The 24,544-nt window shown below is 34.0% G+C and overlaps 3 protein-coding genes across 15 annotated transcripts in view; 2 read left to right on the top strand and 1 right to left on the bottom strand.

Moving 5' to 3' along the window:
* The window catches only part of LOC117243437 (glutamate-gated chloride channel), a 38,363-nt gene extending 31,916 nt beyond the window's left edge, over nucleotides 1-6,447 (top strand). For 9 of the 12 annotated variants that reach the window (XM_033510928.1, XM_033510927.1, XM_033510926.1 and 6 more), the window contains 5 exons: nucleotides 347-481; nucleotides 592-744; nucleotides 1,539-1,819; nucleotides 2,744-2,779; nucleotides 4,435-6,447. In XM_033510928.1, the coding sequence (XP_033366819.1) occupies nucleotides 347-481; nucleotides 592-744; nucleotides 1,539-1,819; nucleotides 2,744-2,779; nucleotides 4,435-4,668 (839 nt within the window). In that variant the 3' untranslated portion in view covers nucleotides 4,669-6,447. The remainder of the gene's footprint in view (nucleotides 1-346; nucleotides 482-591; nucleotides 745-1,538; nucleotides 1,820-2,743; nucleotides 2,780-4,434) is intronic. The other 3 variants (XM_033510934.1, XM_033510933.1, XM_033510932.1) reach the window with 1 other exon arrangement.
* A 5,517-nt stretch (nucleotides 6,448-11,964) lies between these two features.
* On the top strand, nucleotides 11,965-21,771 carry LOC117243292 (DNA-directed RNA polymerases I, II, and III subunit RPABC1). 2 transcript variants are annotated; one of them, XM_033510653.1, is made up of 3 exons: nucleotides 11,965-12,428; nucleotides 12,504-12,834; nucleotides 21,761-21,771. In XM_033510653.1, exons 1-2 carry the CDS (start codon nucleotides 12,127-12,129, stop codon nucleotides 12,832-12,834), a joined length of 633 nt encoding a protein of 210 aa, XP_033366544.1. In that variant the 5' UTR covers nucleotides 11,965-12,126; the 3' UTR covers nucleotides 21,761-21,771. The 2 variants fall into 2 exon arrangements, with proteins under 2 accessions (XP_033366544.1, XP_033366543.1); XM_033510652.1 differs by lacking the exon at nucleotides 21,761-21,771 and having other exon boundaries at nucleotides 12,504-13,544.
* Nucleotides 14,136-18,444, bottom strand: LOC117243291 (protein enhancer of sevenless 2B). Its single transcript, XM_033510651.1, has 6 exons — nucleotides 17,662-18,444; nucleotides 16,585-16,682; nucleotides 16,375-16,494; nucleotides 16,127-16,292; nucleotides 15,870-16,043; nucleotides 14,136-15,789 (listed from the first exon to the last, which is right to left on the bottom strand). Exons 1-5 carry the CDS (start codon nucleotides 17,737-17,739, stop codon nucleotides 15,870-15,872), a joined length of 636 nt encoding a protein of 211 aa, XP_033366542.1. The 5' UTR covers nucleotides 17,740-18,444; the 3' UTR covers nucleotides 14,136-15,789.
* Nucleotides 21,772-24,544: the final 2,773 nt, after the last annotated feature.

Below are 24,544 nucleotides of genomic sequence, written 5' to 3'. Positions count from 1 at the left end.
TCTAACACTATGCAGTCACTTCAATATTGAATATAAGCGTATAAGTAAAAGATAGTACAATATACACAAACGCTGTTATATGTTTGTTATATATACATATATATTACTTCAAATTCTATAAAATACAAAAATAATAACATTTTATAAGTATCAATTTATAATACTATTATAGACAATATTCCATAAAATTTTGAAACGTAAAGTGAAAAATCTTCCTGCCCAGAAACGTTTACATGCCACTGTAAATCACTGAATTTCTCTTTCTTCCCTTTTACAAGTTTGCTTAAAAATTTATAGTTGGTTATCAATTTCATTGAAAGTTGACTAATCGATATTCGTTTTCCAGATGGTTGGACAACCGATGATTTGGTTTTCCTGTGGAAAGAAGGAGATCCTGTCCAAGTTGTTAAAAACCTACACCTGCCTCGGTTCACGTTGGAGAAATTTTATACCGATTATTGTAATAGCAAGACGAATACTGGTCAGTAAATTACCTTCCTTCTTTCCTTTCTTATTTCATCTCCGTTATTCAAGAAATGGGTTGCTAAAATATACGTATAAAGTCTAATTAAATATTCGGTCTACTTGCAGGAGAATACAGCTGCCTGAAAGTTGACTTGCTGTTCAAGAGAGAATTCAGTTACTATCTTATTCAAATCTACATCCCCTGCTGTATGCTTGTAATTGTATCCTGGGTATCGTTCTGGCTCGATCAAAGTGCTGTACCAGCTCGAGTTTCACTTGGTAACGTTTCAATTGAAATCAGCAGTTCATTTTATCCATTCACCACTACATTCAACTACTTTATTTGTGCCATACTAACAGATTTTAAGATATCCTTGCATTTTCTTTCATTCTACTATTCTTTCATATTTTATTCCTCCTAGTGAATGCTATAAGCTCACAAACTTTTACACTTTTCTTTTATGATGCTCTGTATAGTGACGAACTCATAAATAAAAGTAATTCTTGTACGGTGAAGTATAGTGACTAGTACTTAGCAAAAGGTATTGGCAATATCCTTATTTCATCAATGAATCGTTTCTTCATCAACTTCTATACTTTATTTCCATAGTATCGATGATAAACTTGATACACTTGGACCTGATTAATTACCATGTAGGTGTTATAATAAATACAACGGCGTACCAATACTTTTTGTATCCGCTGTACTTCACTTGCAATAAAAATATGAAAACCATCCGATATTCATAGTATAAATGGCATCAGAGTAAAAGAAGTGTATCTTTAGATCCTATATTATAGGAAAAAGGTAAAAATGAAACTTTCCAAGGTGCAATTAATTCCATTCAGCGGTGAAAATATTCCTTGTTTATAACTCGTAACTATACAGAGTCATTAATTAATTCATTAAGGACCAACCAATGATTTGTCATAATGTTACAATTACATTTAATTTCTTCATATCTCGTTGCGTTGACACGACGTTGGCCCTTAATGGCTTAAATTAGAGTCGTTGATTTAATATCAACTCGCTTTATCATAAATAAACTTTCGTGAATTATCGTTAAAACCAGGTGTTACTACCTTGTTGACGATGGCTACGCAGACGTCAGGAATAAATGCCTCACTGCCACCGGTCTCTTATACAAAGGCTATCGATATTTGGACAGGCGTATGCTTGACTTTCGTATTCGGCGCTCTCCTCGAATTTGCCCTAGTAAATTACGCGTCGCGGAGCGATATGCACAGCGATAACATAGAGAAAAAGTATCCACCGTCTGAAACCGAACAATCCACGTCGATGGATTTACCCTCTGATCAAGTCGAACCAGATAATTCGTCAAATTTCGCTATGGTCAGTATACAACGATATTAAAAGCTGTTTAATGTTCAATTAAATCTTAAGCGCTTCTCTATGCCACATCTTTCTTTACCTTCCTTTTCCTTTCTCGTTTATTCAATCGAGGCATAATGCTGTTTATCGTATCTTCAGTGTTCTGTGTCTTCCTTTTTCCTTCTTTATGATATGTAAATGTCTGATATGTAGAATCCCATATTACCGACACACCTTGATTCGTTCGTATATAATATAATTGTAATTTTGATTTTAAACCAGATGAAAATAATTGGTAATTTATAATTGAGTCCTACATTGTGTCACTGCCTTTGCCATAGCTTTTTTTATCGTTTAAAGACGAGCTTCTCGACTAGAGTATATTTTAAATGCGATTTTTCTTTCGACCTCTGTCTTTATATAATTGTACGTGCTGTTGTGGATTGGAATTTCGTTGGGTCTCCTTTATTTTTTATTCTCTCTTATTTCCGTCCAGTTCGCTGTAACACCACCTCTAACCCTAATTATGATTTTCTATAGCATAGCGCAATCGTAAAATAAGAGAAAAAAAAAAGATCTCCTGGCAACATTCATCTTTGGTCAGTGATAAAAAAAAAAAAAAAACTGAGTTTTCGGTTATTTCGATGATATGAAAATCATCGGGAAACGTTAGAAAAACCGAGAAACTCTTCAGTTTCAAGCTTCTTTTCGTTCCTTTAGTAATTATTCTAGACTTTATTAGCTATTCGCAAGATATTTTATAAAGCATAGAGCGTTAATCGTAAGATATCGATATCTTTCTTTTTTTTTTTTTTGTCTTTTCTTTTTTTCTTCTTAACAATATAGTTGCCTGAAGCGTATAACATTGAAAAAAAAAATTCTGAATCTAGCTATCATAACGTACATTCATTCTATTATTTTACTTTTATTATTATAAACTGCTAGACCGGATATGATGGACCACTTCAACATTCTCTACAGGTAAATAATCCCTTTAAAGTCTAGTACTTTATATTATAACTTGACTTTTACATTCAGCAATATGACTTTCGACATTTTGCTAAATAATTGATCATTCTAGAGATAATGACAATGTGCTATAGTTTACTGGTAATGAACGTTATATTTTTATAACAAATGCCTGCTATTATAGATAGAAGAAAATATCCTACATTTCGTAGTAAATTTCTTATCCATTCTACAAGAGACAGATACTTTTCTACACTCGTAAAAATAAAAGAGGATATAAACCTGGTAGTTTATTTAACAAACGAGAATGAATATGCATAAACTTATTACGATTTTACACGTATCCAACATTTCCATACAGACGAACTTTTTCAATTATCGTTGATCAAAGCTGGATGTGTGTGTAGACCATTTTTGGCACCACCAGAATTACCATACTGCATGATACTTATACAATCTTAGATCGTTCGATGAGAAAACGAATCCATAAAGGAAATATTTTCTGCTCGTTAAGTTACGTCGTTCTCCTGATCTCTTTTACCGACGTTTCATCGCGAGATATTCCATGAAGATCGAACAGTTCAAGTGCATGTACGTGTAAGTTGAGAGGAAAGTACAGAAGAAAATCACCAACACTTTTACAAAAACTCGCATCGCAGTTAGCTTTTCGTGTTAAATGTTCCATCCATTATCGTGTTTGCGAACCAATCTCCTCGATAATCGAATACGATTTTTCCACTATTCTTACACAATTACAGCGGCTCGTTAGCGCGATGGAAAATATCATACGATATTAATATATCATAATAGATATAACAAATAATTCTAATTAATATATTTTATTATATAATATAAAATATTATATAATAAACAGTCGGCTCGCATATATAGATACGATATTAATATATCATAATAGATATAACAAATAATTCTAATTAATATATTTTATTATATAATATAAAATATTATATAATAAACAGTCGCCTCGCATATATAGATACGATATTAATATATCATAATAGATATAACAAATAATTCTAATTAATATATTTTATTATATAATATAAAATATTATATAATAAACAGTCGCCTCGCATATATAGATACGATATTAATATATCATAATAGATATAACAAATAATTCTAATTAATATATTTTATTATATAATATAAAATATTATATAATAAACAGTCGCCTCGCATATATAGATACGATATTAATATATCATAATAGATATAACAAATAATTCTAATTAATATATTTTATTATATAATATAAAATATTATATAATAAACAGTCGTCTCGCATATATAGATACTATCCGTGTAGAAGAAGAACATTCACATACGTAAATCTTAAAAAGGAGAAATCGAATTCTCAGATATAACGATACATCTACAAACATAAAAGATTCTCCGGAGAATGAAAGATTTTTAAAATAGATGGAAGAAAATTGGACGCCTCGTACGTTAAGAATTGGCCACTTAATGTATCAACGAATCGCTGTAAAACAACTAGTAGATCGTCTCTGTCTATTTACAGTACATATTACATACACTGAAAATTATCGCCTACCGTAAGCAAGATAGAAAAAGAAAAGAAACGAAATTAGATATGAGAGAAGTAACGCGCGACTAATGCCTGGACGTGGTGGTAATTTTTCCAGAAACCTCTGGTTCGACAACCGGAGGACACTATGTCGATGGATAGGATGGAGCACTGCGAATTACATATGCAACCACGAAAAAAAAACTGCTGCAGGTCGTGGCTGTCCAAGTTCCCGACGAGGTCCAAGCGCATCGACGTCATCTCACGGATCTTCTTCCCCATCGTATTCGCTTTCTTCAATCTCGCGTACTGGTCCGCGTACCTGTTTCGGAAGGAAGAACAAGACGAGTAAATGTCGACGAGGAAGCGCTCGGATCAAGGGACGTGGCTCGCGGCCATTCCCAGTATACTTACACCACAACCACCACCACCGGTAAACCTTATCATCGTTCGCGTTCTCGTCGACTACATCCAGACCATCAGCAACCTCGTCAACCGCCCCATGACTGTCGCCTGCATCGGCATTATCCCCAACGCAGTAACATCCAGCAACAACAGCCGCAACAACATCTGCAGCAGCATCATCATCATCATCATCATCAGCAGCAGCAGCAGCAGCAGCCGCCGCCACCACCTCCGGCTCCACCGACACAATATCAAACGTTACCCTCGAACCATAGACACAAACACCATCCACGTTATTATCTTTATCAACCGCATCAGCCGAGATCCGCGTCGTTCTCGTCGTTACACAACGTGGTCGAAGGTAGCAGTAGATGTTCGTCGTTACCGAGGGGTTCGCGGTATTCGTTGAAAAGCCCTGCGAGATCCTCGCCTTCGCCCTCGCCCTCGCCCTCGCCCTCGCCCACACCCTCCCCGTCGCCCACTACGTCTCGCAGAGTGACACCGTCACCGCCCGCGGCGACTGTTCGAACAATCCCGCCCCAAGATATCCGCCGTTTCCAACGACATCCGCTTCCCCGTACCGAGCGGTGCTGTTGGGGTCTTCTACCGCGACGTTGGTTCACCTGTCGAGCGAAAGGTACTGCAGGGATTGACTTTGTCTCGCGTATCGCTTTCCCTCTCATGTTCATCCTGTTTAATCTGGGCTACTGGTCCACCTATCTGTTCCAAGGTGACGAAGGCGATTACATGCATAAGTAAATTCGAATTCTGACATCTGTTTCACGCCTGTCATCAACGGATCGGACGAACGAGAGGAAAAGGTGAATGTGCGAGCGACGTCAAGACCACGTCGTATGCCGTGCTTCAAAGTCTGTCTGTAACTGCTGCCTCCAAGAATCCTGTTCCCTGTATCGCGGCGAATTTTCCTACGATATGCGTCATCCAATGTGTCAATGTTCTTATCGAGAGCGAGAGGGTGTGAAAGAGCGTGTAACGTTACATCAGACGTTCTAGTAATATTATCTTCGATACACTAAAAGACGATACAGGGGACAAAGATTCGCTCGATGCTCGTTTCGACGAGGAAAGGATAACCGTAGAGAGAGAGAGCGAAAATATCGGGAGGCAGAGCGTATTCCGACAGAAGACTTTTTAATAATCCGTGCCTGAAGTTCGATGACCATATTTTAAAGACCAAGGTAAGCGCAACGAAATACGCAACGTTTGGTACGGTAGGGAGTAGTCGACGAGATATTATATTATATATAAATGATAATATATACATATATAATTATATATATTATATGTTATATAATATGTAATATGTATGTGTATTATATATGTATATATTACATAACGAGACGCGAAAACGGGAAACGAACGTGGTGTAAGAATTATAAGCTCTTATGAGACCGTATACATATTAATTATACACATATAAACACTCCTCTGTAACATATTCGGAAGACCGCGTGCCACAGGATGATTAATCAACGTAGTGGGCCCTGTATAGCCACGGCCTGTTAACGAACTACTTGCGAATAAATTTATAAATAATATAACGTAATTATAATTGACAAGTAAAAAAGAAAAAAAGTCGTTAAATGCAACAATGATTCCTGTGTATAAAAAGAAAATCCTCAGTCTAAACGGAATTAACGAGTCAATGTTAAGCATATTATTTAAATAACCCGATGATTAACATTGATTCGAATGCGAACCAAAAGAGAAGACAAAGACGTGAAAGAGAAAACGATTAAAAGGATAGAAGAAAAAAAAAAGCGAAAAAAAAAAGAGTAAAAGAGAAAAGTAACGTTCTCGAGAGGACAATTAGCTGATATTACGAGAAAAAAATCGCATTATCACGAAGGATTATACCATTTAGATATTAATTATCGATCGAGGCGGTAGTATTACACACGGACACGCGACAGACGACTCTCTCTTTCTCTTTCTCTCTCTCTCTCTCTCTCTCCCTTCCTCTCTTCTTCTTCTCTCTCTTTTTCACACGCACACACGCATACACGTCACGCACACAGACACACACACACACGAAATAAAACGTTGCTCTCCGTTGAACTTTTTCGAGATCTCGGGATCTCTAAAGTATTGCTCATTGACCAGTCGAGACTGAGGATATTGTTCAATGTGAAAAATATATAGGTGGAAAGAAAAAACCGTAAAAAGAAAAAAAATTGAAAAAAAAATCGAAAAAAAGGTATATATAAATATATATATATACATATATGAAAAAACGGACTGAAATCGAATGAATCGAGCGAGACACGGTTCATCGTCGGATAAGGAGCGTAGAAAACTTTATTTCCCGGCAAACGTACCGCAAAGAACGTTTGTCGATTATCCGTAAGGGGGAAAGAATTAAAAAAAAAAAAAATGAGAAAAAAAACCAAGCAAAAAAAAGACGAAAAAAGATCTAGATAAGATTGTGTTGCAAAGTAATACGGAAGGAAAGGAGAATACGAAGGGGTGGAAAGAAGCGGGGATGAGATTAAAGCGATTTTAATTTACTGTGCGCGTGCTTCGTTTTAATTGTCGACTCGAATGGACCGCCGTTCCGAGACACGTCGAACAAATTTCCTGCATCGAAGCGGGTCTCTATAGTAATATACGCGTATATTTTATAGTAGATCTAACAAGCGTTCTGTCCGTTCGTATTCCTTTCGTTCATTGCATGCGACGAAATATTCGTTTCTCGCCAACTAATCTCTAAGGCACATTAGATTTCCTTTCGACAGCAGGCTCATAGAGGAAAGTTTTTCGAACGAATCCTTTGGCGTCTCAGTTTTCCCTATCGTTGTTCGTTTGTCTGATCGTCGCCATATCGATTCGTCGTTGAAATAGTTCGATGCTTCGATCGTAAAGGGAAGCTTTAGGAAGGATCAGAGGAAGGTAAATAACACCGATATTTAAAAGGAAAAGAAACAAAAAAATGATGAAAAGTAAGAAAGCTTAAGGAAGAACAGAATAAACAGAGGAAAGAAGAGAGCGAAAGAAAAGACTGAGAGGATGAGTATGATATGGTGCGCAAGCGAGGAAGAAGAAGAAGAAGAAGAAGAAGAAGAAGATGAGGAAGGGAAGAGAAAGTAAAAAGAATGGGAAAAGAGCGTTGTGCTGATTTTATCGTCGTTTCACGCTGTCCTTCCGTTTTGCTCATTCTCCTTGATTTGTCCGTTTATCATAGCACAATGTCGGATCAGTATAACGTCCTGCTCAATAACGACTGACATAAAAACCAATTATGATGATTAATTGTATATACGTATTCTTATCGTGACTAACGAGGTGTAACGCGAATGAATGAATTCCCGAATTTTAAACTGAAATTTCGATTTTATCGAACGCGCCGTGCGACTCGTGGCCGCAAATTAACGAATAATTGAGCGAGAGATGGCGAGAGAACGAAACTGAGAAGAACAAAAATAAGAACAACGTATGGTAAATTGTTTAATCGTCGAGAGTTCTCTCCGAACAGTATTATAATTATTAAAAAGAGAGAAAAAAGAAGAAGGAAGACGTTAAGAAGAAGAAAAGGAATAAAGAGAAAAGCGGAAAGAAGAAATGACGAGCGTAGAGAAACTGACTCCGAAATCATCGTTGGTCACTGTCTACATTCTGCATGATTACGGTGGATGGGTGAACGAATCGCCGGACTGGTCACAAAATAAATATGGTAAATCGTAATTGCGCGACTAACGCGTATCACGTTTCATTCTTCGTAATTCAAAACCCGGCAATCACGTTCATGTTTTATATTATCGGTACGATACGAGTACACCATTTTGTCAGACTGCATCGTTCCAGGCGTGTTTCAAAATCATAAAGGAACAAGAGAAAAACGTAAAAAAAGAAAAAAAAAAGGAGACAACTCGTGGGAACGATCGAGAAAGCGACAGCCATGCGAGATTGCGAAGAAGAGCGAAAGAAACGATAGGATACGATCTTTCTTTTCTTCGTGACGTCGCGTCGAGTCCGCGTTTCTCGTTCGTTTATTTCGTAAAAAATAAAGAAACAAATAGATAAAAAAAAAGAAAAAAAAAAAGAGAGAAGAGTCACACGCTGAGAAACGGCTGGTACGGTGTTGATCTTATCGTTGTCACCTTTCAAAATTAGTAGCCAAACGAGAAAAAAGAAAAAGATAGAAAGATGAAAATATACGAGAGAAATCGATAAATCGAAGATGAGGTTTTTTCATTTCGATTCGGGATTTTGTTTGGAAAAGTGAAGAAGAAAAAAGAAAGACGAAGAAGAAAGAAAAGCGAGCGATCATCTTGCGGAACGCGACGTATTTATTTTTCACGATATTATCGAGAAAAAAAAGAGAAGAACAAATCGAGCGGCGATTTTGAAGTGTAAGATATAACAAATGAATGGGCAGAGGGGAATGTTTCGTTCTTCAGCTAGTCTTTAAGTTTCTGTGTTCTTTGCCAGTGGCCAATAGTTGAAGGCAGGAGAAAAAGTACAATGAAAATGAGGATAATTTAGATTTAGTTGATACGAGATCATAAGAGGATAATTTAAAGAGTATAAATACTTCGATATGAATAATCAAATTTGCCCAACAGCTATTGGCTGTAATTTTACACAGCGTAACTCGCCCCCATATACATCAAATTTCATCAGGGTAATTAATCGAGCTAACAAAATCTACATCTATAATTCCTGTTACTCTAATACAGATTCGATTAAGTTTGTCCTAATTATAATCTTAATCGAGAAACTTTGATTTGTTATGACACGATCGAAAGAGAATCTCTATTTTATCGATTTGTTTTTTCTACTCTTAAACCGCAGATTTATCGTACAAGTGTCGTAGGAGTCTTTAATAAGTATCTAACGTTAAGTGAAAACGTCTTAAAATGTAAATGGGATTGTTAAGTTTTATCTCTTCCAGAATTCCAAGTCGTTAATGATAAATACCGTTTTATATTTACAAGCGAGTCTCATCAACCTTCTGTTTATTTCGTGTGTTTGACTATACTTATCTATAGAAAAATCGTATATAGCGAATCGTACAAACTACGTATGCGAACACTATGGGGGAATTTTGATAAGGTAAATTAAATTAAACTCGAAACGATTTTATTTGAGGAATAAAATAAAATATGTATACGTATATATGAGAATAATATAGATAAGAAAAGTCTGCCCTGTAACTTCAAAATCGCAACATTGTCGGGAGAAAAAGATAAGGTACCTATTTTAAATTTCAAAGTACACACCTAAGGATCTAATTTTTATTGTTTTAGTGCGTTTACTATGTAATATTATTATAAGTACAAAAAAACGTTTCTCTATGTAGTTTAAGATATGTAATAAGTTGAAACAAGAAAGGAATATATCTATCAGAGAATCACGAGTGTTGATTATTTTAAAAACAAAAAAAGAAAAAAAAGAACAAGTGCAGTATAAAGTGAAATCGAATGAATAGTTGATTTATGTTATTACTCAGCGACTCCCTAATGCATAATGCACCATTTGATGTATATTTGATGAATAAGAGATTCTTGAATCAAAAAAGAAAATGATAATTTTTCCAAGTTTTCTATATCATCCCCTGTATATATGTTGTGGCCCAGTTGTTTATCAAAATACATCGTCCCTTCAGTAAGTTAATTAACTACAAATTTGACTTTACGCAGACATAACTGTCGTCTTCATATTCTTGCACGGTTGAATTATTACTGTGCATGAAATTATACACGTATTATAATTTATAAAGTCAACAATATCAAGATTGGTTATTAAATTATTAAATCAAATTAATTATTAAATCAAACCAAGTTTTGTAACCACATTTTACAAAATTGCAAGTCATCCTGCTCGATGCAAAATTATAAAATTGTAAAAGAGAAATTTATAATTTATAGTCCGTAAATAGTCAATTTAGAAATATTATTAATTAGTCAATTATTGTGCAGATGTGCCATTACGTCCTAGTTTATCTATTGCGTTCTAAACTACTCTAAATAAAATTTTAGTAACTTATTCTTACGTTCAATTTAATCTTTCAATTACTATATAAAAACGTGTTGGCGATCGCAGCCAATTAGCTCATATTATTCGTTATATAATTAATAACTATGTCACGCATACGTGACTCTAATGATAGCTCTGATGAATGATATAATTAATAATTATATATCGAAAAATACAATGTCAGGTCTTACCACATGAAAGTGCGCATGATCCGCGTTCCTATCCACATCCTTCGTTTACGCAATAATATACTGATTTTATACTTAAAAGACTGAACAAATTCTGCTTTTGATATAAGTTTACAAAACCCTCCGGTCTTTTCGTAAAACAAGCAACAAAAGTAGATTTTAGGAAAACCGACGTGAGAAACTAAGTATAAAGGTAAAAGTTAGATTAAATCCTACATTATATGCAAAACTATATCATAGCTCTATATGAAACGATATTTCGTACTTACATCAATATTTTACGCTATCATTAGTACGAAAAAGTAGAATAATTAATAGTTAAAGGATATATAAAGAACATATCTAAAAATGTGAAACGCGTTTCATTAAGGATTATATTATTTATCCACATTATGCTACTATCTACTAAACATCATCCATAATTATGCATGCACTTAATTACTACTACTCATATTTAGATACTAAAGCACAGATTAACACTCCTATATATTTTATACATTACACATATATATGTTTTAGCAGTATTAACCAATGTTCTCCTATTAAGTACTCCTACATATGTTAAAGACACTTATTAATTTTTAGAGAAGATCTACCTAATTCGGAATTTATAATTTAACCTATTTTGTAAAACTCTGAAGGTTCTCATGAGCCCTATCTATATACAAATATCTGCAATGATTTTTTCAAGACCTTGAATATCTTCTATGTACTTACGCATCTTGAAATACTTGGTATATCCCTTTTCATCAATACTGTTGAGATATCTGAAACAAACTTAAATTTAAATTAATTCAAACGAGATTAAAAACATTTTCATTGGGCCCAACTACCAGAAGTTTATTGTTTGGAATCTTATAATCCTATCTATCATAAATCTAAATGTTTCTTTTAAACCTTTCCATAGGTACCTTTTCCTATGTGTTTTCTAGAAAGAGTATAATAGATATATGTAAATTGTATTATATGTAAATATCAGCATATAAAGAAAATATAAAATAATATGTACTTACATAAACTGCGTTTTGAAATGTAAAGCTTGCATTTTCTTAATACGCATGCGTACGTTGTTCACGCGGTATAAATAAGTGAGGTTATTTGTATCAACAGAAATACAATCGTTTGCAAAGTTTTTTGTTTGTTAAATAGCAACAAACGAAAGAAAAGTTTGGAGTATTTAAGTAATTTTTGCTTAGAGTTAGTTCTAATTTTTTCGAAAAATGGATGACGAAGCTGAAACATACAAATTATGGCGTATAAGAAAAACGGTAATGCAATTGTGTCACGATCGAGGTTATCTAGTCACACAAGATGAATTGGATCAAACTTTGGAACAATTTAAAGAACAATTCGGGGACAAACCAAGTGAAAAAAGACCAGCACGCAGCGATCTTATAGTTTTGGTTGCTCATAATGATGATCCGACAGATCAACTTTTTGTATTTTTCCCAGATGAACCAAAAATTGGTATCAAAACTATTAAAACCTACTGTCAACGTATGCAGGAAGAGAAAATTCACAGGTAACTTGATAATTGTGTAATAATTTATAGAATTGGGACGTAATAATTTTGAGTTTCTGTCTTGCTTTTCCACAGGGCTATTATTGTTGTGCAACAAGGAATGACACCATCGGCAAAACAATCGTTGGTGGACATGGCACCAAAATATATATTAGAACAATTTTTAGAATCTGAATTGCTTATTAATATCACAGAACATGAACTGGTACCTGAACATATTGTACTTACACCAGACGAAAAAGAAGAATTACTTACCAGGTACAAACTAAAGGAAAATCAATTAATGCGTATACAAGTTGGTGATCCAGTGGCACGTTACTTTGGTTTAAAACGTGGTCAAGTTGTAAAAATTATTAGGCCTTCGGAAACTGCTGGCAGATATATTTCTTACAGACTTGTATGTTGATATATTGTGCATTATTTTAAGAGTAAACTAGACTATGTAATTTTTATAATTATTATGTAAGATAAAGAAAAAATAAGATCTTGTTAAAATATACTTCATTAAATTTTAAAAGAAGATAAAAGTCCATATCTGTCACATGATACTTTATTATACTTTAGTTGCATTTCATAATTACATAATTGGTGGTTATCTATTAACTATACATCAGGCAGTTAATAATGCTTGGCATTAATTTTGCAACAATACATTTTCTTCATATTGTAAATTTATCTTAATTGGCTTATTAGCCGTAAAAAAAAGGTATAAGCAGTGTAATTTTATACATCTTTAACAGTAACGAATAAAATAAAATTCAACGAAATAAACTTTGTTCAAACATATTTTTTATTACATTTCATTATTATACATTTCTTGGTCCAAATGTGTCATGGTATACCGTTGTCATAAGACAACTCAATTCCAAATTCATTTAAGCAATTGTACACATATAGTTTCAAAGCAATATTTATAACAACTATATTTGTATATTGCTTTATTTGTTGCTGTCTTAAAGACTTTGTTTTAACATTTAATATATGGTAATTAAAAGAACAAATATAGATCACACATGTCAATAAAGTAATTGCAATAAAAAACTGAAACAGTAAGGATAATAAATTGTGCACAACGAATATTTGTAACAATAAATTCCTTTTAAGTACAGAAGGCAAGTGAATCTAATGTTATATGCTTATAATCTAAGCTACTCACTTTAAGAAGCCCTTGACAAGATTCAACTATACTATATTTATACTCTCAGTAACATTAACCATAAAGTTAGAATAAAGTACATAAATTTGCGTTTTAAACATTTCAAACTTAAATAATATAATTAATCGCTATGTTTCTTCAAATTTAAACTTTATAAAAAGTGAACATTAGTATATTATTTGTATCCTGTTACAAATTTTCAATTTCATTAATGTAAGAGTCACTTTTCTCCAGGAACTATATAAAATATAGTAACTAATTTAAAAAACTATTAATAATAAAAAAATGTTTCGATATATTAGTGGAACACAATTTAACAACAAACATGTTTTTTCTTTTCATTTTTCATAATAAGAAAATTTATTCCTTTTAGTATTTGCTTTCTTTTTTCACTTATTTGGAATATAGTGCATGCATAAGCATATAAGATTACTTATTTATATGATATTTTGCAAAGCAGTTAGATGAGCTAAAATATCACTTTAGTCATATAAAGTTGTAATTTTAAAAAATAATTATGGTAGATGGGCATAAGTAAATAATGCATGCAAGAGTAATTAATATAATATATTGTTATCAATAAAATGTAAACATAACGAATAATAATAATTACACAATAAGACTACAGATCTTTATTGTTTACACGGAAATAAGAAAGCAACATTGTCGAAATAATTAGATAAAAAGAAGTATTTAAAAAATATACACGAACTTTCACTCTTTTAAAATTAATAGATTTTGAAACAAAAACGTTATACATACCATTCGCTCAAAAGTCAAGTCTATCTCGCACGGCCGATTTTATATTAATCGTATATACGTATATCGCTTTTTGGCATGTTAGTGAAATGCATTACGGAACATAAATTTTCGTTGCGAAGACAGTAAATAATGCGGAATCAAATGAATTTCTCATGCAAAAATTTATACATTTATTCTAATTCTCTACGTTCTTTCCATTATTAATATTTCTTAAATTACAAAGGATAAATCAGTCGTTGTGTTTGAGTCTCAATATGAATACGTATGTACGACGTTTGTGTAAAAAAACTTGTGTTCTCGTTCCCTTTTCTTCATCACAAAATCTCCAAAAGAGAAAACACAATATCCCAAGAAACTATGTTTCATAGCATAGTTGACAATGGTAAAAATCAAATTTCCCAATCATTTGCATTCGATTGGAAAAAATTAAAAGGCAAAACAGCTAACTTTGGCTGCTACTATTCTTTTGCTAATACTTCAGAAAATTTACTTCGAAAGATGCAAGAATGATTATTTCACATACAGTCTGAATAATACAAGTCTATATATGATACACAGCAAGTATATCTGATGTCATGATATCAGATGTATCTTAACCGCTGGAAGAATACTCTCTTCCCCAAACATTTGTAAAAATATTCACAACATAGAGGCAAAATGGTGTGCATTTTATGCCAAATGGCGACGCGTTTTAATGCTATATCTATATAAAGTTCTCGTATCTCGTATATGGATAGCTTACTTAGGCTCTTTATCACCAAGGTCCCCGTTTCTCGAACAACAAATTCGTATTAAAAAATACAATGTTTATACCAGCCCGCTTATAAACCTGTTTTTCGAAACAATAGGCATTTTCCTCTTTAATATGACCGATATTTGTCATCACTGATGTATATAGTTAATGTTATATATTTTCATACACATACTCCATCAATGGACTACCAAGATATACGAAACACCATTTAAAATTTCATTTGTCATATATAAATACTGTAAATTTACTTCCACATCTATTTTCTACTAGAGTATTCACAAAAATGAAATTTAAGGTAACCAAACCAGGTGCCTATTGTATAACACAATTGTCTATCGGAAACGTTGGCTAGTAATATCAGTCCCAGTGAAAAATTTTCTTTATAGACCCAATAACAAAAAAAGACATGCTACCCTGTTATATGCTATATCAGGAACTCTACATTTGTTTATATAAATTACTAGACACTGAGAATGTTTTTCAGTGAGACCAATAAAAAGTATTAGCAATAATATCGAGTCCATTTAAACAACTCTACGTCTAGACCACCAATACATCCTGGTAGCCCATTCGATAGGCGGAGTTTGCAAAATGTTGTTGATTAGTTCTGCAGTAAGTCTGATCCTGTACGTGATAGTGGTGGGATAATGCGGCCGATGCCTTTGGCCTCTGTGTGCACAACATGAGGCCTAGAATAAATTATTCCCTTTTAACAAAATTTACAAAAGAACAATAAAAATAACTAATCAGAAATCCAAATGATATTTACCTAGGAGTGATACGGAGTAACATATGTAGAAGGAAACAGGCCTCGTCTGTTACCAATTTCTCCATGCCACCAGTGTTGGTCTGTACGATCAGTAACAGTTATTACATCACCTCGTTTGAATTCAAGTTCACCAGGTTCTTGAGGTTGAAAGTCATATAATGCTTGGACTAAACACTGAAACAATGTGCATTCTTATATTGCAAAATCAATATCTCTATGTTACTTAATAGTTTAATTGTTATATAAGAGATAATTACTTCTTCTGGCACCATATCCCTTAATTTAACATCTTGTGAACGAGATACAGATGCTGTACGATGATATTCCACTAATTCATTAAGACTGTTAAACTTGACCACCCAGAGGAAGAATTTACCTTGAGCATCTCTTAATACTTTGAAATGTTGAACACCATCTGAACATCTACAAAAAATTATTAAGTAGTTATTCAAGTAATTACTTTATATCACCATATCAACATTTTTCTTAAGAACATTTTACTAACTTTACAGACAAGGAGAAATCACCAGGAGAACTTTCACTGATTCTAATAAGAAAGGCGCCTTCATGTTTGTTCATTAGTAATCTTTCTGCATCTGCTCTGGTTATCCTTCCATAGTACCAGCTGAATAAAGCAAATAAGATATAAGATACAGTTAGATTTCTCCAAAGAATGCATTAATATCTAATAAAAGAAATTTATAAGGACACTCACTCATGATTTTTCATCTCTATGTAATTACTTGGAATGAGTCCTTCTCTGGAGTCTAATTCAGCTCTGTACCAATTCATGTCATCCTCCATATTTAAGATCTGTAAAAAGATCATTACAGGTATGCCCGATTTGTTACAAATACCATTTCTTAATAAAATATTTCCACATGCAGAAAATATTAAAAGATCTAATTATGACATACATTTATTTTTTTACTTCAATTATAATCTTTAGTTTCAATAAAAAGTATAAGAACCAAAATTATTACAATTAATTTCATGAAATCTTGGACATAAATTAATGAATACTTAATAATCTGAAAATCATTCTATCTATACAACAAATATATTCTAAAAATTGTAGATAACATGAAAAAGTAATTTATACATGTAATGTTCAAATGACAGCTTTTGGTGTGAATCATCAGATAAATAAGAAGAAAGAATTTATTATCAGAGGAATATAAACTTGTAAATTGTCTGTCACACATTTTGAAATAAGCATACAAAAGAAGACTTTATATTAAATATCTCATCAAATATGCTAAGTAGTTAATAACAAAGGTAAAACGGTTTTTTTAAAACTAATAATAAAAGAAAGCGAGACACTAGACTATCAAAGTAGTTTTAAAACAGTCCATTTTTTATAAAAGGTTGAATACATGGGCAAAGTTTCTTTTTTTTCTTTATATTATATTTTCATTTTAATTTCTTTGATACAAGCTTTTATATTTTAATCGTCGGTAATCCTAGTATTAGCATATAAAATACATGCATTATCGTAAATATCCTTATGGAGATAAAGCATCCTATAATCAAGATAAAATATAAACAGGTTCCTTTTTAGAACCAATAAAAAGAGAAAGTAAGGCAATAGCAGTTATTAATATATAAAATGCATGAATTATCGTAAATATCCTTAAGCGGCGCACTATATCCAATCGGAACGAAAGCAGTTCGGAAAGTTCGGGATCGGTAAGCTCTCTCTAATAAAAACCAGCAATACAAAGTTATCTCCCAGCATTTTCATCGTTTCCATATATGTAATTGTTAGATAATCTGATTAACGGATACGAACCTTTAGAATTTGGCTTCTGCGAAAACTAAGCTCATCCTCAGCCGTCGCCGTGAAATCGTGCTTTGCTATCGCCTCCATTCTTCTTCCTCGTCCCTCGAGAATAAGATTGAAAGAGAGGGAAAAAGAGAGGCAGTGCTATATCTAGTCCTCAAAGGCAATACCAAAATCAGCCTTTGTCTGTTAATGGGGAAAAAGGAACTGAAGATAGATGTTTAGCGTTTTGTATGAATTTTATTCTTTTCTTTTCAATGAAAGACAAACTCGTTCGTTATGGTTGGGTGTCTATCCGTCGAAAGACACGTAATGCCCACGATACAACGCGCACACACACCGACCACTTGTGCTTTTTTTCTGTCCGTGCGATTTTTTGAATTAGTCCTTCGTTAGACCACCCCGATTAATGCCACGTTGAACCATACATATTACACGCGATTACGATGGTTTTCATGTATACCGGTTTATTTTCAGTCACTTGTACGTTGAACTGTCAAAACTTAAAATACGATCATCCACTCTCACGGCTGTCCATCGCTCGTCTTATCAGACATTACACTCGACTCTCCCACTGATCCGCTCACTGTGTTTCGGTTCAACAATGCGCACTGACCACTGCGCACCCTGACGTCTGAATTCTCTCGTCCAAATATACAAATGTCAGGTCAATCTATCCGGATACCGATCGAATAATTACGAGTCGGAGATTCGAGTTAAACGACCCGTCCACGATCGTCGCGAGATTTTGTATGCCATAGAAAGACGTGTACGATTCTTCGAAACGAAAAGCCTAGCGTACTACTTTTCTGTGGCGCAGGCGCGCGCATGCGCGCTTCCATAATGCTGCGTCGACTGCTCCACCACCATTTTATACTTTATGAGATCGTCAGAATACATACCCATGTTATGACTTTGCAAAGGTGTTTTACATTTTACGTACCATTTTCGTCTTTTTACCAATATATTTTTATCCTTTCATTTTTCAATTAGAACTAGGTTAGATGTTGTTCGTATAATTTTATCCCACGATAGGAATACGAATGAATAGTTACAATCTGAAAAAGGGTAATATGCGATATATCAACATGAAATGTTTTTAAATAATGATATATGTGTACGTTTGAAAATAATTTCCGTTCTTAATATTGTTGGAGATTTTTCAGGAACAATATGACTTTTCACGGATATTATCATAGGAACAGAGAGGATGACGAGTATTGAGGTATTGCGCATTTTCCATTTTCCGTCATTTCCTGCTCTATACAGCAAATTGCGATTGAATAATGGACATCGAGCATCTAATAATTGCTGAATAAAACCTGTATTTTTCGCACAATTACTGTACCTATTATACCGTGCTCGTATCACGTATGCAGTTTCAGAGGTAGAAAAGAAAAGTAAAAATCGATTCTACTATTCAAATGACTATCAGTAATCGAATACTAAAAAACATGCAGTAAAATTCTCTTAATAAGGATTTATTCGTATCGCCAAAGTGAAGTTCACAATAGATTAAATGTTCATAATATATAAATATATATACATATATATACATATTAATAAAAAAAGAAGAGGAGTAAAAAATATCGTAATTGTAATGCTTTTGTTAACATAGTTCAAACGTTTGCATACAAACTGATATTTGTTAGAAACAGAGCATCGGTCGTGCAATGAATAAACATTTCGCGGCGTGATCGTTATTGTCGAATGATCACGTGAATTATAAACAATCGTACAGTGAAAGCAGGCTAGATCAGTTTGGCCAATGTTAAAAATTTCTTTACTGTTATAGATGAAACGTACTGGTAGAAAAATGATAACTCAGTGATCGGATTACGTTGTACGGGAAGTAATTTGGTATTTTTGACAGAGAATCAACACACCGAAAGTTAGCATTTGGCTTATAGAGTATATATGTACCTCTAGCTACATTTTCACTTTATCTACAATCAATCGTTTCAAGCAACGGATCAATGCATCCAACTATTGTTAGCTTCGCAGACTGCGCGTTCGTTTTGAAAGTATGTAAACACCATATTCTCCAAGACTATTCGATCAGTTCGATTGCTTATTAGAGTAGAAGTGATTAATGCGAGGAACAATTTGTTTAAATTAACTATATTGATTAATAATTTCTTACTATATATAGATGTTATTAAGTGGTTTAATAAAGCGTACGTTATTAACGTTATAAAAGAAGTGTTATGAAGGTCTCTATCGCAAAGCGTTCTCGTTGCCTTGGTTTCTTTTTTAGCAAGACCACAAAAGAAATTATTTAAAAAAGAATAATAAATCATGTCAAAGATTATGAACATTTCAAATTATGAAATCATCAGAAAAATTTCACAACGGTTTATAAAATCTTTGGACGACATTTGTAAATAAAAGGTAAGCAAGTAATAAAGCTTTTATTGTCGAAATGAAGCTGGTCAGTGTAACCGGGTTAAAAATTCTTGTGAATTCTTGTCATCGTGTTTGAGAGCGGCTCGTCACGCGAACGATGTCGGCTCGCCACTGTATACCAAACTCTTATGTAAGGCTCGTCATGCGAATGCATTTGTTTATTTGGGTTATTGCTTAGTTGTTTGTAGGGGCCGATGTTTTTAGGAAAGCAACACGAGATCCATGCGCAACGATACACACGATTGTGCGCGTTAGCGCGGAAATTGAATTACCTTTGTGCGACTGCAGCGATGAAAGCGAGGCCGGATTGTACCATCTTGCAAACGGTCTTCCAATTAAACGTAGCTACGAAGTACAATTTACACGTCAAAGGATCTCGATGGTAACGTTCCCATTGGTTTTGTTCCAAATGGGATGCTTCATTGATCATATATTGCTCGTTTAAAAAATTGGAAGCATCTGATGATTGTCAATAATTAATCAAGGATTAATAAGGCTGATACATATTATCAATGAGATATTAATAATTTAAGAAGTAATTGAGAAGCACGATGTAACACATGTACTGAAGGGGTTAATTTTTATTTCTTCCTTTTTTCTTCATTTTAGTACAGTAAAGAAAGGATATTCGCTTTCAATCACAAATACGTTGATCGAGATTAATTTGGAGGGATTAGTTCGTTAACTAACGGAGCGACGAGATGATGGGAGTTTAAGAGTCCCATTAGGATGTTCTCTGAAAACTTGTTTGCAATTTAAAGTAAGTCAGCGTTTGGTCGGAGGAAAGAATCGTGGGTGGAAAGAAAAACTTTGTGGCCAGGGGATGAAAAGACGGCTGGCATAAAATTATATTTGTTCAGTCGAATCTTGGACGAAACGGGTTGTAGGACCGTGATCAGAATTTTTATGGAAAGGCAGTGCCGAATTCATGAATACGCGCGCGTTCGCTTCCTGTTCAAGATTTACGGGCATCACAAATGCACGCTTCCGCCCACATTCAATGAAAGTTTCCAAGACATTCGCACGCCATTTAATGAAGCTCTAACTCTAGCCTTCATTTCCAATAACAAACGTGATTCCGTGTTGCTCGTTTCTTTGATAATGCGCTCTCCTGCAAAGTAAAGTAGAAAAGTTCAAAAGATCAAATGTCGAACGGCGTATTAAAGAGAATTTATGTAAATTCAAAGTAAGAAACATAACGTAGTTAATTGCGTTATATTACCGGCATAGTAATTATTTGAATTTAAAGTAGCGATTTTTGTGATATAAAATGTCACGTCGAATTAAAATCCCGCACAGGAAAGGTTTCGATTGCGGGAAATATAAACTGCACACGCGTTAAAATCCAGTTAATCGAATTTAAATGATATTCAGCCTTTATTAAGGTTTCCCGTGACTTCGCACATACCTTTAACACTGCCGTTTTCATTATCATAAGCGTTACGTTATTGCAATTTTACCAAGACCGACACTGTTACACAGGTGAGACAGTCATTAACAGGGAGCAATTAAGTTAACTGTGTGCAAAATGTTGTCATTGAATTTTAATGATCTCATTATCTGTTATTGGCTGTTATGATCTCAATACATACAGGAAAAGCCTTGTAAAATTGACTATTAACTAACTAAGTAAATATAGGGCTTTGGAAGATCGGCAAACAAATTTTTGATTCCATTTGGAAATTTTATTTCAGTCATACTGTTCAATATTTCACCAAGAGCAGTGGTTCTTAAAATTACCGGATTAACCTTGAACCCAAAATCGTCCGCAATATCCCGGCTGATCCTCGAAGAATACAAGCCGCAAACAAGAGAACGAAAGGTATTAGGAGAAGAAAAGGAGTGTTCGAAAACAAGGTTAAAGACAAGCACGGTAAAAAAGGGGGATAGAGAAATGGAATGAAAGAAGAAACGTAAGAAGAGATGAAAAATAAGTGAAAAAAATGAGGAGTAAGAAGAGGGCTCTGCTCGTGTCTGAGGGCGACCCTCGGTGAAAATGCAATTTCGGTTCTTGTCTGGAGACGACGTAGCTACCATGGCTCATCTTCCTGGCGTCCGTACCTCCTTCAACATTGTTGAAGGCACAGCCTCTCGTGCACACAGAAGTTCTTCTCTCTGGCATGTTCCAGGAGATGAAAGGCTCCCGTGGCTATCAAAGGGAAAGGGAAGAGAGGTAAAGGCCCCACCCGACAATGGCCCTGAGCTCCAAGGTTTTCAAGCTCGACGTCCAGGCCTCGGAGGACCAGTCGTGTGATTTCAACCGGCCTGTCAACTTATTCCCATTTCATCCGATTTGGATAAATATCACGATTGTTTCGATTTTCCAATCATCTAGAATTTTCTCAAACAAATTTGAAAATACCAGAAAATTCAAGTTTCCGCATATTATAAAGCTAATCGTTTAGAGTCTAGCAGATTCCACGGGGAATTTTCTATGTGTCTAGGAAATGGAGGAAAAACGTCAGCGTATTACTCACAGAGAGAAGCGTTTCCTCTTTTAACCGATTACGAAACGAAGAAAGAAGGCGGTTCTAAATTTACATTGGTTCATTTTGCATCCTCGTCGACGAGGTGAACGCGCTCTTCGACCAGCGACATCTCGCCAGAGAGCCATCTTCGGCGACGAGAGAACTGGAACAAGGTGTACGATGAATTTTCTACGAGATGTTTGAGAGCACTGCCAATGATTCAGCGTTTCTGACCGATTGCCACGAGAGTGAGAGGGAGAGTATCGATAATGCACGTGCCTCATTTTACATTGTTGCATATCTTGATGGAGAACATTCAAAGTTTCATACTGCCTTCTTGGAAATCAGTAAGATTAGGTAGTGAGCACTTTGAGGTGTCCTTAAATAACAAACTCATTTCATCTATTTAATGCTATTAGATATAAATGATTATATGATATCTTATTAATTCCAGTTGGTAATATTCTTAAAAATAAAGTAAAGGATTAGGAAGAAGTTTATGGAACCCAGTCACATATTCGATAGCGTAGCTGTAGGCGCGAACCAGACATAATAAGGCATTTGTATGTTCATCGTGATTTTGATATTCGAGGTCCCGTCTTTTTAGCCATGCTTTTAAATCAAGGATCGAGAATAGCAAGAAGGTCGTTAACAAGTGTGAAGTTTTACTTTTTCAAGAATATTTAATATATTTTATTATTTATATTTATTGAAAGTATGTTGCAACAAGTTAATTTATTTTTTTTTTTTTTTAGAAGGAAGCTTTAAACGAGCAACGTAAAAACATTACGCTCGAATCAGCGAGACATCGTAATTCAATTAAAAATGAAACAGAAAACAGTCGATAACAGAGTACGTTAACAGATTAAAAAGGTAGAGAGAAATGTAGTCCTTTTTTTGAAAATGCATGCGCTTAAATGAATCCATCAATTCTCTCTAGAAATACGATGAAAGCACGTGTGCAGTATACAGTGTACTACGTATACGTCACGGCAGTAGAAAGAGATGGAAAAAGAAAGAAAAAGAGAGACAGAGAGATACAAATCCAGTCGATGGAAATGTTACTGTAAATCTGCGTCAAGATCAGAGCTGACGTCATTCTCTGACGCACCATCATCTGACATACTCTGCATTGTTCAGCGAACGTTCGAAAATGTATATTTTCTATTGCCAATACTGTTATCGTTTTTCAAACGTCAATATTCGTCAGATTCTAATTATCACATCACCAATTATTCAGTTTACAACCTACAAATAAAAAAATCGATTATCGAGTCAAAGAAAATGTTAAAGGTCAACAAAAAATCTAAAGTCAGATGAAACATTTGTTTTACAATTTCTCAATTCCTTCACATTTTTTAATTACGTGTAATTCTAACGTTATGAAATACTTGACATATAAAAAAAATGTATATAAAAAAAATTGATATAATTTAAAAAAAAGAAGTTCAATATGGCAGTAACTTTCGCAGTGACTTTCTTTAATATAAAATTAACTTCGGTAATATAAAATTTCAAATTATCAAAATATCAAATTATGATTCATAAAATATATAGGAAAGGTGAAAGGTGATTATAAGTTATTGTATTTAAATTATGTTTGACGTTCAAAGAAATTAATTTATTTAATAATTATTAACTATAATTAAAATTGCAACCATATATTAATTAGTGATAAAAGATAATAAAATCCAATTAAACTGAATAAGAGTGTACAGGAATTTGATTATCAATCATGTAATAGATGTTACAGGAAAATGGTAGTTTCGATACGTGCTGCCATCTTCGCAATTGGTTGATGCTTCTGGTAAGGCAGAGAACTGTACGTCATAGTGAGCAATAACTTAGATTCTACATGAGAATGAATAGAACATCTCGTGTTTGCGGACTCTGTAACAGGTGTTCTTATTTCTGGAGGGGAGTTCAGACTGCTGGTTGCACATCAGTGATTTCTATCTTCGACACCAGACATTGTCTTTTCGTTGCCAAAATTGTACCCAGGAAACTGGTAAATTTCT

Source organism: Bombus vosnesenskii, unplaced genomic scaffold (assembly GCF_011952255.1).
Source record: "Bombus vosnesenskii isolate JDL3184/JDL3185 unplaced genomic scaffold, Bvos_JDL3184-5_v1.1 scf7180000013265, whole genome shotgun sequence".
Classification (NCBI taxonomy): Eukaryota; Metazoa; Arthropoda; class Insecta; order Hymenoptera; family Apidae; genus Bombus; species Bombus vosnesenskii.
The sequence above is the reverse complement of the archived record's forward strand: the minus strand, read 5'-3'. Positions and strand labels throughout refer to the sequence as shown.

Coding starts and splice junctions, on each gene's coding strand:
- LOC117243292 (XM_033510653.1), top strand. CDS start 12,127: ATGGATGACGAAGCTGAAACATACAAATTATGGCGTATAAGAAAAACG. Junction 12,429..12,503: donor CAGGAAGAGAAAATTCACAG/GTAACTTGATAA, acceptor GCTTTTCCACAG/GGCTATTATTGTTGTGCAAC.
- LOC117243291 (XM_033510651.1), bottom strand. CDS start 17,739: ATGGAGGCGATAGCAAAGCACGATTTCACGGCGACGGCTGAGGATGAG. Junction 16,683..17,661: donor GCAGAAGCCAAATTCTAAAG/GTTCGTATCCGT, acceptor ATCTTTTTACAG/ATCTTAAATATGGAGGATGA. Junction 16,044..16,126: donor GGGATATGGTGCCAGAAGAA/GTAATTATCTCT, acceptor ACATTGTTTCAG/TGTTTAGTCCAAGCATTATA.